Source organism: Macrotis lagotis, chromosome X, assembly GCF_037893015.1.
Source record: "Macrotis lagotis isolate mMagLag1 chromosome X, bilby.v1.9.chrom.fasta, whole genome shotgun sequence".
NCBI lineage: Eukaryota > Metazoa > Chordata > Mammalia > Peramelemorphia > Peramelidae > Macrotis > Macrotis lagotis.
This window is the reverse complement of record NC_133666.1, coordinates 392,281,324-392,297,437: the sequence shown is the minus strand read 5'-3', so window position 1 is coordinate 392,297,437 and position 16,114 is coordinate 392,281,324. Positions and strand designations below refer to the sequence as shown.

General features: G+C 37.8%; 1 protein-coding gene across 1 annotated transcript in view; it reads left to right on the top strand.

Moving 5' to 3' along the window:
- Window positions 1-16,114, top strand: part of CHMP4C (charged multivesicular body protein 4C) — a 51,212-nt gene that overhangs the window by 26,650 nt on the left and 8,448 nt on the right. The window contains exon 2 of the mRNA XM_074207861.1: window positions 15,888-16,065. Within this exon, the coding sequence (XP_074063962.1) occupies window positions 15,888-16,065 (178 nt within the window). The remainder of the gene's footprint in view (window positions 1-15,887; window positions 16,066-16,114) is intronic.

The following is a 16,114-nucleotide window of genomic DNA, read 5'->3' as shown; positions in this document are numbered from 1 at the left end:
AGATTATATCTTTATAATCACTCATTAGACTGAAAGTTACAGAAGATGAATGATTCTACTGTTTCTATTGTTTGTTGATTATTTAAAAAATTGATGCATTGATGCATTTAGATGATCTTCAAAAGATGTCTCCCATGTTAAATCATACAAAATACAGTGGAATATGTATGTATATGACAACAGAAAGAACCTTAGTTATTGTTATCAGGGGAAGCACAAAGCAAAGAGATGATACCTACTGGTCAAAGATAATCCAAGTGGAAAAGCATTGTCAAGTGCTTCTGTTTGTGGATAATAGTATATTAATGGCATCAAGTTCGGGGATATTGTAGAATCTACTGAATTCCAATTCAATTCCTTTCAAAGGAGTTCAGTCTACTTATCTATATAGGAAAGGCAGCTAGGTGGTACAGTGAATCTCAAGAAAATTCATCTTTCTGAGTCCAAATCTGACCTTAAACACTTATTAGTTATGTGATTCTAGGCATATAATTTGATCTGTTTAACTCAATTTCTTCATTTGTAAAATAAGTTGGAGAAGGAAATGGCAAACAACTCTAGTACCTTTGCCAGAAAAGTGCCAAATGGAGTCATGAAGAATTGGATAGGACTGAAAAATGACTGAATAGCACCATTTACACAGAAAAAAAATCAAATGGATTAATAATATCTTTTGTCCAAATATTGATATGTGCTTAGATGGATTCTGTACTTGTCCATCTATATGTATATTTATATGTATGTTTATAGATATATTGCACACTCACATATATGTCATACATGTTTTTTAATAGTCACTAAAGATGGACAATGAATTGCTATCCCTAGGTCATAGATGTAGAGCTGGAAAATATCTTAGAGATCATCTTGTCCATCCCTCTTATTTTACACATAAGGAAATTGATTCCCAGAGAGAATAAATGACTTGCCAAAGTCAAACAATTCATAAACTACAGAACATGTATTTATAACTAAGTCCTTTGGCTATAATGTTTTTTAAAATTTTTTTAAAATTTTTAAAATTTTTTTATTTAATATTTATTCTCATTTTGCACAATTAATGTTATTTTTACATTAGCAAAATATTCTTGTTTAAGAGTAAATGAGATACCCCCTCCCCCCATAAATATAGACTTGCTTCAGCGATAAAGTAAAGGGGAGAGAAAAAAAATTAAAATTAAAAACAAAATAATAGTAATAATTGTAGGTATGGCCAGGTGGCGCAATGGACGGTGCACCAGCCCTGGAGCCACGATCACCTGAGCCCACATCTGGCCCCGTACACCCAACAATCACCCAGACGTGTGATATGCAAGCCACCCGAACCTCACTGCCCTGCAAAAACCAAAAAGAAAAAAGAAAAAAAAAGACCCAAAATAAAATAAAATAGTAATAATAGTAGGGGTGGCTGGGTGCTGGACACAGCATTGGCCCTTGAGCCAGGAGCACCCGGGTCAAAATCCAGCCTCAGACACCCAAGCATCACCCTGCTATGTGGCCCCAGGCAGGCCACCCAGCCCCATTTGCCCTGCACCCCCCCCCAAAAAAAATAATAATAATAAAAAATGTGCTTGAGTCTTTGTTCCAACACCAACAACTCTGTTGTGGGTGGATCACATTCTTTATGATAAGTCCATGGCAACCATATTTTTCCACTGTTGCCATTGCTGATCGCAACTCCCTCCTTTGGTATTTCTCCACTACCATGTACTATATTTTCTCTCTCCTTTCACTCTGACTCTGCTGTAGGGTAGCTGAGTGGTGCAGCAGACAGATCCCTGGCCCTGGGGCCAAGAGGCCCCGAGCCCCCATACCACCCCTTAGGCCCAGAATCCACTTGGCCCTGTGGCCCTGGACAGGCCATCCAATCCCAGCCCCTTGCAATAAGTAAAAAAGAAAATGTGTTATATCTGACCACTCTCCCCCCATGGTCCATCCTCTCCTCCATCACTCACATCCCCCACTCTCCTTACTCCAAATGCCTATACCCCATTGAGTATATATGCTGTTTCCTCTCCTAGCCACCTCTGATGAGAGTGAAGTTTCCCCTCATTCCCTCTTGCCTTCCCCTCTTCCACATCATTGCAATAGCTCATTATAATAAAGAAAAATATTATTATATGAAATATCTTGGCCTATTCCTCCTCTCCTTTTTCTTTCTCCCATTACATTTCCCTTTTTTTCTATTGACTCCATTTTTATACCATATTTTATCTTCGAATTCAGCTTTCTCCTGTGCTTCAACTATAAAAGCTCCCTCTACCTGCTCTATTAACTGGGAAGGTTCATATGGGTATTATCAGTGTCATTTTTCTATACAGGAATACATGCAGTTCATCATCATCAAGTCCCTCCTATTTTCCCCTTCTCCTCCAATCTCTATGCTTCACCTGAGTCCTGTATCTGAAGATCAAACCTTCTATTCAGCTCTGGCCATTCCAACAGGAACATTTGAAATTCCCCGGTTCATTGAAAGTCCATCTTTTTTCCCTGGAAGAGGACATTCTGCCTTGCTGGGTAGTTGATTCTCGGTTGCATTCCAAGCTCTTTTGCCTTCTGGTATATTATATTCCAAGCCCTATGAGCTTCCAATGTAGCTGCTGCTAAGTCCTGTGTGATCCTGACTGAAAGCTCCACGATATTTGAACAGTGTCCTTCTGACTGCTTGTAATATTTCCTCTTTGACTTGGGAGTTCTGGAACTTGGCTATGATATTCCTAGGGGTTGGTTTTTTGGGATCTCTTTCTCGGGGGGATCAGTGGATTCTCTCCATTTCTATTTTCCCCTCTGCTTCTAGGATATCAGAGCAATTTTCCTGTAGTAATTCTTTGAAAACGATGTGAAGGCTCTTTTCTTGATCATGACTTTCAGGTATTCCAATAATTTTTAAATTATCTTTCCTAAGTCTGTTTTCCATATCAGTTGTTTTTTCAATGAGATATTTCATATTTTCTTCTAATTTTTCATTTGTTTGGTTTTGAAGTATTGATTCCTGATTTCTGGCAAATTCATCAATCTCCCTGAATTCTATTCTTTGTTTGAAGGATTTGTTCTCCTCAGAGAGTTTTCTTATCTCTTTTCCCATTTGGCCCATTCTGTTTTTTGAAGCATTCTTTTCCTCCATAACTTTTTGAACTGTTTTATCCATTTGACCTAAGCTGATTTTTAGCATGCTATTTTCTTCAGCATTTTTTTGGATTTCCTTGACTGGGCTGCTGACTTAATTTTCATGTTTTTCCTGCATCTCTCTCATTTCTTTTCCCAGTTTTTCTTCTAACTCCCTCATTTGATTTTCAAAGTCTTTTTTAATCTCTGTCATAGCCTGAGCCCAATTTCTGTTTTTCTTGGAGTCTTTAGATGTAGGAGCTTGTGCTTCCTCATCTTCAGACTGAGTATTTTGATCCTTCTTGGGCTCATTTGCAAAATATTTCTCAATTGTGTTCCTCTTTTTTCTCTGCTTGCTCATTTTTCCCAGCCTGAGCCTGTTTTGGGGGTGCTTCCTGATCTTTTGGGACACTCCCACAAGGGTCTCAGTGTGTGAGTCTCTGTACTCCCTCCTGGTCTGTGAATGACCATATGTGCCCCTCTCTGCCACGGGGCTGAGGTGGGGGGGAGCTAGACTGTGATCAGGATCTGAATGTGGTCAGAGCCCCAGAGTCCTCTTCCTGGGGCAGAGGATAGAGCTCTGCAGTCTCTCTCTTTTCACTCTCCTCCCTAGGTTCAATGGGCTCATGCCCTGGGGGCTCCTGCTTACCTGCTTCTGGGCTGGGCTCCGGGTAAGCACTGGGGCTGCCTCCTGGAGGCTGAAAAGTTCTTTTGCTCCCCCCAGCTACCCCTCTGGCGGGCTGCCCCTCTGACCCAGGGGAGCAGAGCCTTTCTGCTCTTTTCCAGGTTACTTGGAATAGGAGAACTGCCTCATTGGGTCCCTCTGTGGGTTCTGTCTCTGGAAAGTTTAGTTAGAGTCCTTAGCTTACGAGCTTTATCAGAGAGCACCTAAGACTTGATCCTTTCTTGTCACCATCTTGGCTCCACCCCCCCCCCCCCCCCCATAATGTTTTTAATGTCTCCAAAGTGCTCACTAAAGCAAATGTCTATGTTTTTTATGGGGGGGCAGGGATTTTGGACAGAACTTCAATGGAGAATATTTGAGAATATGGACAAAAGTTGCACAGGATGAGAAGGCATGAAAAGATGGCAATCTTTACCAATGGAAGGACTACCCATATTGTTCATAGCTTCTTTAATGTAACAAAGAGAATTCCTTTTATGGTATCCCATAAGAAGTGATAGGTAATACCTTTAGTGCCAAAAAAAATACACCTGTGCATTTCTCTCTGAAGCAAACTACATTAGGAATTTTTTTGGTGGGAAAAAGAAGGTAGGAGAAATGATCACTAAAATAAAGTAACTGAGTAACATCCATTCAAAATGATTTATTTAGTGATGCATGGAACTTTCAAAATAGATTGGGTTCACAGTTCTTGGTCAAGAATCCAGAACTTTTGCCTTTATCTACTTAACATGTAGTTTACAGGGAGTGAATAAATGGATGAAAGGGTTAAAACACTTAGTTTCTTATTGGAGGACAGGATTGGGAGATAATGAGGTAAAGATGAGGGTTGTTGGAGGGGACTGGAAGACAATCAGGAGACACAAGGAGTGAGAGAATTAATATTATGCTTTCCTTTTAAGAACTAATTAATTTGTGATCCACTCTTTTCCCACTTATTTCTGTTAAAATCCATCTTCTGAAAATATGGGAGACTTGCTTCTAGCCCTCAAGGCTTCTTCTGGTTATTTGGGTGGGACCCTACACAATTAGGAGACTTAATTTCTGTTTAGAGTATAAACAGAATTAAGTCTGGGTTAACCTTTGTTTGGAAGGGGAACCTCTTATCCTTGGTCTCCTATATTGGAGTTTAGGACAATTCAACACAAAAAGGAGAAAACTAGAGGAGAGGTCAGTGGAGATGGTGTTCCCTTGCCCAGATATCTTGAAGCTTCTGAGAGTTGTAACCAAGTTATGTTCTTAGAAGGAAAGTTGAAGACATTTAGCCTATCTCCTCATTTAATGTCCACAAATGAGGGTTGATTTTTTTTTATCAGAGAATTCCTCTTTCAGAAAAGATTTAAAGCATTTCAGGGTCTCCCTTAGCATCTTTGGTTACTTAGAGAAACCACTGACCATAAATTTATTTATTGTTGACTAACCTAATTAATAAATGGATTATTAATTACCAATTAACTCTCTCTTGGATTTTTTTAATTCATTTCAGGAGAGAAGGAAAAGGGGGGTTGTTGTGTGATCTTCTTTAAATTGGGTAACTCTTGGGGGGGGAGGGTTAATCTTGTGACTTCTCCAAACTCACATGACTTTAAGACTTAATTTCACAAAATGGTGAATAAAGGCAAAATGGAATCACTAATGCTATTTCAGAAGGATTCATAAAACCAAACTTACTATATTTGCCCCTAGACATACACTACTCTTCTAGTCAAATTTTATGTATCTATCACCACAATATTCGTCAAAGTTATACTCCCTCCTTCTGGATAGCTCTTACTCTAGATCAGGTCCTCATCATTTCTCATGTGAACTTTAATAGTAGCCTCTAATTTAGTCTCCATACCTCAAATCTATGTCCTACTGCAGTTTATCCTCTATAGAGCTACTTCAGTGATTTTCCTTACTGGTAGGTCTGACCATGTCACTTTCTTACTCAAATGGCTTCCCATTACTTTTAGGATCAAATATAAACTATTTTAAAGCTCCTTGCAACCTGGGCCCAATATACATTTTTTGAAAAATACTGTTACCTTTTACTGCCTTATATACTCTTTTTTTTTAAAAGATTTTTCAGGGCAATGGGGTTAAGTGGCTTGCCCAAGGCCACACGGCTAGGTAATTATTAAGTGTCTGAGGTCAGATTTGAACCCAGGTACTCCTGACTCCAAGGCTGGTGCTCTATGTACTGCTTCACCTAGCCACCCCCTGCCTTATATACTCTTGCTGGTCTTTAGTACTGGCATACTTCTAACTACTACCTCTCTAATCTGAACCCTTTTTAAGAATCCTTTCCTAGGGGCAGCTCGGTGTGGCAGTGGATAGAAAACAGACCTTGAAGTCAAGGGGACTTGAGTTCAAATTTGATCTCAAACATACCTAGCCGTGTGATCTTGGACAAGTCACTTAACCCCCATTACCTTCCAAAAATCAAACAAAAAAAAAGAGAATCCCTTCCTTATCCTCTTACTTTACCTTTTTACTTCTTCTTTTGCACTCTTCTAAAAATCCCTCTCTTGTCTCCTCATCCTTTTATAACTTTAAATTTATAAGACTTTTATACCCTTCTAGATATATATTATTCTCTCTTTAATGAAAATAAGTCCAGCAGTATCAGATCCCAACCCCATCTGCTTCCATTGTAACAGTTCTTTCATTAATGCTTCATTTGATGAGATAATTGCTCCATTTTACCTCTCCCTATTCAATTTTATTTTTTGGAATCATTCCATTATACTCAACTCAATCCCAAGTCTTTTAATTATAAATGCTCTTTCAAACTACCCAAGTAATAACATTCTTAAGAGTACAGATGGGGGGCGGCTAGGTGGCACAGTGGATAAAGCACTGGCCCTGGAGTCAGGAATACCTGGGTTCAAATCCGACCTCAGACACTTAATAATTACCTAGCCGTGTGGCCTTGGGCAAGCCCCTTAACCCCATTTGCCTTGCAAAAAGAAAAAAACTTAAAAAAACAGAAATGATAAAACAAAATCAAAAGACTATGAAACATTAGGAAAAATAACTGATCCAGAGAACAGATCAAGGAGAGACAATATAACAACTGCAGCACTACCTAAAAAGTATGATTTTTTTAAAAGAGTCTAGATATAATGTCACAAGAAATTATTATGAAGTTCTAGAATGAGAAGGTAAAAAATAGAAGTAGGAAAAAATCCATCTATCATCATCTGAAAGAGATCTCAAGATGAAAATTCGCAGGAACATCATAGCCATATTTTGATTCTCCCAGGTGAAGTAGAAAATACTATTAACAACAAGAAAAAAATTTAAGTACTGGGGACCTACAGTCAGGATAACCCAAGATCTAGCATCTTCTACATTAAAAAAGCAACAGACTTGGAACATTTGAAGAGTAAATGAGCTGAGTTTGCAACCAAAAATAACTTACCCAACAAAGTTGACTATAATCCTGAATGGGGGAAAAATGGATATTTAATGAACTGAATGACTTTAAAGTATTTGTGACAAAAAAGTCAGAACTCAATGGAGTCATAAAAATCAAGGAGAAACATAAGGTAAAAACATTAAAAACATTAAAGCCCAACTGTGAGTGACTCAATAAGGTTAATGCTGCTTATTTCTTATATGGGAAAATGTACTCTTTTTTTTGTGAAAGTTATTTTTATCTGTACGCCCCCCCCCATTATTTCTTTATAACATACCATTACTATCTTCTCCTTGTCCAATTCTGATTTTTAAGGAGTTATTTTGTTCTGTGAGTTTTTGAATCTCTTTTTCCAATTGATTGATTTCTCATAATTTTATTGATTCTCTTGTATTGTTCTTATTTTTTCCCCTAATTTTTCTCAACCTCTTTGATTTTTCTAAGGTGCTCATTTTCTAAGGTGATCATTTGACATTGTTCTTTGAAGTAGGAATGACATACCATAGACCAATTAACAGATCAAGAAATATGCTATCTGTTGTATCTATGGAAAGGGGAGAAATTTATGACCAAACAAGAAATAGAGTACATTATAAACAGCAAAATGGATGATTTTGATGATATTAAATTAAAAAGGTTTTGCCCTAATAAAATCAATGCAGTCAAAATTGGAAGAGAAACAGAATGCTGGGAAACAATTTTCACAAGTGGGGTTCTGATAAAAAGTCTCATTTCTAAAATACATAGAGAATTGATCATTTTTTAAGGTTACAAGTCATTCCTCAATTGAAAAATGGTCAATGGATATGAACAAGCATAAGAATTTAAAGCTTTATACAATCATATGAAAAAATGCTCCAAATTATTATTGATTAGAGAAATGCAAATTAAAACGACTATGAAGTACCACTTCACACCTATCAGATTGATTAAGATAGCTAAAAGGGAAAAGGATCAATATGGGAGAGATTATAGGAGTACTGGGACATTATTGTATTGTTGGTAGAATTGTGAATAGATCCAACCATTCTTTTTTTTTATTTTTTTATTTTTTTTAGATCCAACCATTCTTGAAGGCAATATGGAACTGTGCCCAAAGAGCCATAAAGCTGATCATATCCTTTGACCTAGCAATACCAATACTAGGCCTATGTCCAAAAGAAATCATAAAAAATGGGAACATCCCACATATTCCAAAATATTTTAACAGCCTTTTTTATAACATAAAGATTTGCAAATTGAGGGAATGCCCATCAAATGGAGAGTGACAGAACAAGTTATGGTATATGAATGTTATGGAATACTGTTGTTCTCTAAGAAATGAATGGTTGAACTTCAGAGAAGCAAGGAAAGAATTACATGAACTGATACTGAATGAAGGGAGCAGAAAAAAGAGAACATTGTACACATTAACAACAACATTGTGAGTTTATCAGCTATAATGGATGCAGCTCCTCTTAGCAGTTCAGAGAGTTAGGACAACTGTGGGAGACATCTTATGGACAATGCCATCCATGCAGAGGAAAACAAAAAACCCCACAGAATCCGAATGGATATTTTGCTCATTTTTAAAAAAATTCCTCTTATTTTTTTTGTTCCTATCCCATGATTTTCTTTCTTTTCCCTTAGTACTAATTCCTCATACACAAAATGACTATTATTGTAAGCATGTTAAACACAATTGAACAAGCACAACTATTACCAGACTGTTTGCTGCTAAGGGGTTTGGGAAGGAAAGGTGGTAGAAAAATGTGTAACTTATAAATATGCAAATGGATGAATGTTGAAAAAATTTCATAGCATATAATTGGAAAAATTAAAGGATGTAGGAGTGGTTTTTTAAACTTTATTCTCTTCTGAGTTTGAACCTAGTTCTTCTTTATCCTTACAGTAGCTATTTATGCTTAAGTTCTTTCTCCTTTGCTTATTATTTTATTATTGTAGTTATATTCTATAACTATAGTTTTCTAAGCACTGTCTAGGGACTTGATCTTAGGCACTCTTCTGACCCTGAGCCATAGCTAGGGCCCTCACCCGTGCTATCTACTTTAAACACTCTTGCTCCCTGTGGTTCTTTTTTTTCCCCACTGGGAATTTCAGCTCTCTCCTATAAGTGCCTACAGCCAACAGGGTCCCCCTCTCTCTGCTACTATGCTCACAGGAGATGAACTTGCTCCTTTTCACCCACAGCCCAGGATTATGTGGTCAGCCCAAATTGACCCAGACATCCTTCAATCTACCCCTACTCAGTAGTTCAGTCCCCATAATCCATGGGATGATAGTTCCTGGAGCTAGAGCTACCTCCTGATCCAACTGTCTGCCCTCCTTTCTCCTCCCCTTCTGATCCAACTGCCTCCCTTCCTCCCCCCCCCCCCCCCAATTATTTGAAGATCTCAGCAGAGTCTTCTGGAGGTGTTTGCAAATACTTGGGTGATCAAGTCTTTCCTAAGGTAAACTCCAAATTGTTTTAGGAGGACAACAATTTTACCCTGATTTTTAATTATTTTTGTTGCTGCTGATTTGTTTCTTGGGTTCAGTTCTGCCCCACAGTGAATTGCGACTCAGACTCGGGAATGCAGGTTTTGGAAAGAAAATGGAGATTTATTAAAGGAAGTTACAACATTTTAAGAAAGTAATAGAAAAGTAAAAAGTTTAAAGAGAAGACCATGTGGATTGCTGATTGCATAGGACAGGGTTCAGCAGGAGACTGGAAGATAAAAGAGGTTGAGCCCCTTCCTTGATCTCCTTAAATTCTCTCCCAGAGGCCGTGGGAGAGGGTGGTGACCTGGGAATGACCCAAGTCCCTCATTGGAGATTTTGCCTTTTGGGGAGGGTCTCTTTTGGGTGATCTTCCAGGCTCTGAGCTCCCTGGCTGCCCACCTCCCCCCCCCCCCCCCGAAAATATTACAATCCAAATCAGGTTGAAGGTCAGGCCTTCAGGTGTGGAAGGATGAAGGAAGATTCTCTTTACAATGCAAATAAAAGATTTAAAAGTTTGTCTCCAACTAATCTCATCACTCCCATGTCCAGGTTTCCCTGCATCATTTCTACTGCTTAAAATTTACTTTGAGAAGATATTTTATCTTATTTGTTGGACACACTTTGAAAGCCAATGTCTTATTCCATCATCTTCCTAGAATCCTTTCCGTTTTTTTCTCTTTCATGTCTTTATACTGGCTGTGCCCGTCCTTCTAAGGCTCTCTTCCTTCTCAACTGAACCTTAGAATCCCTAATCTCCTTCTGTTACCCTTGAGATTTTTAACATCTTTGTGATGAAGGACAGGGGCAGCAAGGGCTTGTTTTAACTTTAGGTTTGGGACTGAGGGCTGTCACAAACTCATGAGAGCACCACCTGGTGGAGGACATACACATTGCCTTCCTTTTCTAGATAATTGCTACTTTTACACACTGCCTTACCTACTGTAGGCTGAAGAAAGGAAGCTTATAGCTATGGGCTACTCTGTAGCTACACAACAATGCTATTACTACAGAGCACCAAGGGTCTAATGGCACAAAATGTCACAGGTGAATATATGGAAATTTAGTTATCAAAAGGTTCTCTGGCAAATATTTATGAAGAAGGGAAAATGAAAAAGTTTGAAGCTCATTTAAGCTCCAGTTGATTCTGATAATAGAGTACATCTTTGCAACAAATCAGAATATTTGTATCATTCAAATACATTCTTTCTCTCTAGCTTTCTCTGCTAGAGAAAAGTGAATTCAAACTGACATGCTCCTAAACATTCCAATTCTGTTTTCATTCATGACTCTCAGTCCCTCTTCTGTTTTCTAAAGATTAACCTTTTGTAGATTGTCTCAATTTCTGAAGTTACAGTTCATTTTATATTACTGGCTGTACATTTTTAGATGTATCCTACAGAGAAGTTTCAAAGTCTTAAAGATTCCAAATTACATTTTTCTATATGTTATAATGTTGAGTCCCACTTCTGGACTCCCTCAGTCTTCCCCAGGCAAATACTGGAGGGGCAGGAGACAAGGAAGACAAGATCTCCAAGCACTCCATTTATTCACCAGAATACAAGTGCTTAAATATCCTTCCAGTCTCTAATCCATTGCTATGGCCCTTAGGAAGATAAGACTCTGCTGTTTAAGGACACCAGGTGAAGATAATTTACAGTGCTCCTATACACAATGGTTCCTAACATTAAGTCAGGGATAACTTCTTGTTTATGGGAATATTTACCTAGGTTTTCTTGACATATAATCTTTGTAGGTAGCTGCTTGTGCAAGCTAATATGCTGATTCTGGGAACGGTTCATTTGTCTCAGAATCAGTTATCAACTTTCTAGCCTAAAAGCTCTGAAATACTGATCTGATTAGTTAAAACACTTCAGCCTGTTGTTAAAAATGTAAGTATTAAGTAAAACTAACATTTATATAGAGCACTAGATACATACAGTTTTTCATTTGATCCTTGCAGTGAATCTTTGAGGTGGGTAGTGTATCATTATAGATGAGGGCACTGGGACTGAGAAGTTAAATAACTTGGGCAAAGTTAAACAGTGGTACTACTGAAAGTCACAGCTCTGACTCTAGACCAAGGGCTTGTTCCACCATATGATACTGTCTTCCTAATTGGTTATTTGAGGAATTTAATGTATCAAACCACCTTGAACTATTAATATTCTATTAAATAACCAGGTAATCCCTATTTGAAACAAGGTCTGGAGGGAATGAAACACAGTTCAGTTAAATTTTAATAGTACAAAGGGAGTCCAAAAGGAGTCCAGACATGGAACATTTAATATTGGCAAGGATAGATCTCAACAGAGTGGAATAGTTGGGGAATACCCCAGGAACCAGGGCTCAGCATTAGAGCTTCAAGGAAGTGGTCAGAAGAAAGGTTAAAAAGACAAAGGAAGAACCTTCCAAGACAAACTTTTGCATCTTCATATATTTTGTGATTTCTTGTTAGTTTCAAACAAAAGATAGATGATCCTATTTCAATTATTATAGAGAAAATTCTTACATGGGGTGGAAGGTTAGACTAGATAAATAGATGACATCTAAGGTCCTTTATAATGCTAAGATCTTGTGATTTTGTATATCCATTCTTGACTCAATGAATTATTGTATAAATATATAGAAGATCTAGGAGTCTGGGCTTTGTCTGAATGAAATTCAGAACACATCCTATAAAGTTTTTTTTTCTTTTTTGGGGGGATGCAGTTTTTCCTTTTTTTTTTAATAAAATATTGCTATTTCTTGCATAGGGTAATTAGAAACCTCTTATTTTGGTCATCTAATTTTTTTAAGGGTTTTGCAAGGCAAATAGGGTTAAGTGGCTTGCCCGAGGCCACACAGCTAGGTAATTATTAAGTGTCTGAGACAGGATTTGAACTCAGGTACTTCTGACTCCAGGGCTGGTGCTCTATCCCTTATGCCACCCAGCGGCCCCTCATCTAATTTTTCTTGCAACAAATTATCTGCACTTTTGAAATGTCCCTTTCTCCTGCCAGACACCTTTTCAATTTGCTGCAAACTTCTTTGCCTGGAACCTTCCATGGTTAACAACTTTTGTCTTTCAACCAGTCTCACTTAATTGCTTTGTACCTGACATCAGAAATAGATGAATAATTGCCCCTGAGTCAGACCCCATAAAGCTCTACAAAGCACTTGGGTCTCCTCAGCATTTCCTAATTACTCTGTTGTCTGGAATAGTAATTTGGGAGGAATGAAAAGAACTTGGTGTAATGAGGCATAAACTTCACCTCTTAATAGGACCATTGACCATCCTTAGTTATAGCTCTTCCCGGCCCCAGTTGGGGGGGGGGGTCAGGTGCTATTCTAATGTCCATCTTGTAATAGCACCCAGGTGGTCAATGGAGTGCTGGATTTGGAGTCAGGAATTCATGAATTCAAGGTCAGCCTCAGATCCTTACTACTACTACTGCCTGTTTTCTGACCTATAAAATAGGAATATTAATAATAACATCTATCTTCCAGCATTGTTGTGAGAATAAAATAGTATTTGTAAAGTACTTTGTCAATCTTAAATAAGTGTTATATAAATGGTGTTATTATTCTAAATGCTTTTATATATACGATACTATCATTGTTATAGCATGAGGTAGAAGATAGGACATTGCATTTGAAGTCCAAAATACCTAATCTCAAATTCTGCCCAAGACAGAGTGACCCTGGAAAAGTCACAAGACTGAGTACTTAGTCTTGATGTGCTTCAATTTTTTCATGTGTAAAATGAAGGGGTAGGATTTCATGACTGCTGAAGTCCCTTCTGACTCTAAAATCTATGATCTTTGATCCTTCTCCATGTTGCTAGTTTTAGATAGATTCAGTTAAGCCACATAATCTTCCTTAAAAAAAAATCAAGGCTAATTTTTTTGGTTTAGGGAAGTCCTAGTGAAGAAAGGGCTCCCAACAGAGATGAAAATTATTCAGCAAGTTTTCATCTTAAAGAGCTGCCCAGGGCCATTGAGACACAGGATCACACAGCTATTATGGGTCTGAGGCATTCTTCTGTAATGAAAACAAAAGATTTTTATTTGTCACATTTAAGGAAAGTCTAAGAATTGCAACATGGATAAGCAACATGATAGAGGACATACCTCAGAGTCAGGAAGAACTTGGCCAGTCTAAGAATGGCAAGTCTAATTCTTCTGTGAAAAAATCTTAGGTGGATTGCAACAACCATCTGTTTTTCCTGCTTCTTGATTAACTAGTGTACTTTTCCCTCTGACTTTCTTCAAGATTCAAGAACTCTTCTCCCCAGCTCCTTTATCTACAACCTTATCTTTGAAATTACTTTCCATTTTATTCTATTTATATTCTGATTGTATGCAGTTGTTTGCATTTTCTCTCCCACTACAGAATGGCAGCTTCTTGAATGCAGAATCCATATTTTGGCCTGTTTTTTTTTTTTATCTCTAATGTCTTAAACAAAATAAGCATTTAATAAATACTTGTTGACAGACTGATCTGGGAAGAATCAAATCTTGTGGCCATTTTTAACCCTCCCCCCAGCAAATTCCTCAATCCATTTTTAATCCTGGCCACATTTTCTTCAAATTCTCTACAGGTCCGTAGATTTGAATCATATACTTGGAAAACCTAAGAAACTCTATGGGTTTTTAAAAATCAAGTAACTGGACTTAGAAGGGAAATTATTTTTCTCTTCTCTTTTTTAAAAAAAATAATAGCAATATTGGGGTTTTTTTTGGAATAACTTTGTATTTTTATTTATTTTTATTTTGCAAGGCACTGGGGTTAAGTGACTTGTCCAAGGTCACACAGCTAGGTAATTATTAAGTGTCTGAGGCCGGATATGAACTCAGGTCCTCCTGACTCCAAGTCTGGTGCTCTATCTACTGTGCCCCTAGCTGCCCCTTATTTTTCTTTTCATTTAGCTCACACACTCTGTTTTCATTGTATCTTCATTTTTATTCTTCAAATTCTCATTCATTCATTTATCGTCCTTCTCCAGTGGTCAGTAGAAAACCCATTGTAACCATTTTAAAGGGCTGGCAGCAAAACCACCCAAGTCCTTTATGGAATTCACTGTAGTCTTTGGTATTCAGTTTCTACTTGTTTTCACACATATTCCTCCACAGTGCACTCTCTATGAATAGCTCTAGTTATTCTAAGAAAGGGCAACTAAGGCATATTGTAGTATAAAATCAACCTTTATGAAATCTCTGATTAGATGCCTCTTCATAATATAGAAGTATTCTTGGGTTCTCAAAAGCTAGGCCAACAGAGTGCAAGTTCTGGTAGCCTCTCCTGTTGGAAAACTCTTATTTATAGGTTGGGTGAAATTCAAATTCTATAAGCATGTCTGTTGTCTAAGTACTAGCCTAGCCAATTTCAGAGAAGCTGAATGTTGGCCATTAGGTGATAACATCATTTTTTGGTTACAGCAACTTAAGACAGATGATTGAAGACAAAGAAAGGTTGTGATACGCATTACCAGAGGAAGTATCCCCATTGATGGAACCATGATATGAGTTAGGCAGGGTTCTTTCCATTGTGTCTTTTATATGAAAAGAGATTTGCTTCTTCATCTTTTTTTATTTGCTAGGTCTTTGAAAGAATAATATGAATGAAGGCAGGGGGAGAAAGAGGAAGCATAGTGTGGTGCAAAGAGTGCTGGATTTGAAGTCATAGGATATGACTTTGGACCTCAGCAATGCTATATACCTCTGTGTTTTGAGGGAAGTCACTTAACCACTCTGGACCTCAATTTCCTCATCTGTAAAATTAGTGAGTTGGACTAGATGATCTCCAAGCTCCTTTGCAACTCTAAATTTGTGGTCCAGTGAAATGGAGGAATCCCATGAGTGGCATAGCAGATAGAGTGAATAGAGAGCCAGCCTCTCCATTTAAGTCCTGCTTTTGATACAGTGACTTTGTGACCCTGGGCAATTCATGTCACTTTCAGTGTTCTAGGTAACTCCTAAGTTTGAGAGTCTTGACCTGAATTGGTAAAGTATATTCCTCATCTTAGAATCTTTTATACCAAACAAAATAAAAAAATTCTAATACCTATTCTTTTGAAATGGGAGATAGGATAGAAAAGACAAGTTTTATTTTCAAATGTCATCTAGTCTGATTGCTGAATCCACCTTGCTGATCACTGGATAAGTATTCAAAATATAGTTGTTGAATGGATGAACTGGTCTCTGGCTTTCTAAACTTGACTTCTTATTTACCTAGCGGCATTACAGGCACTAAAGAGAAAAAAGAGATTTGAGAAACAGTTAACTCAGATTGATGGCACCCTTTCCACCATTGAGTTCCAGAGAGAAGCCCTGGAAAATTCCCATACCAACACAGAAGTGTTAAGGAACATGGGCTTTGCTGCAAAAGCTATGAAAGCAGTTCATGAAAATATGTGAGTGGCTTTGATTTTCTTTCCCAGTCAATAATTCTTCCTCTGGAAA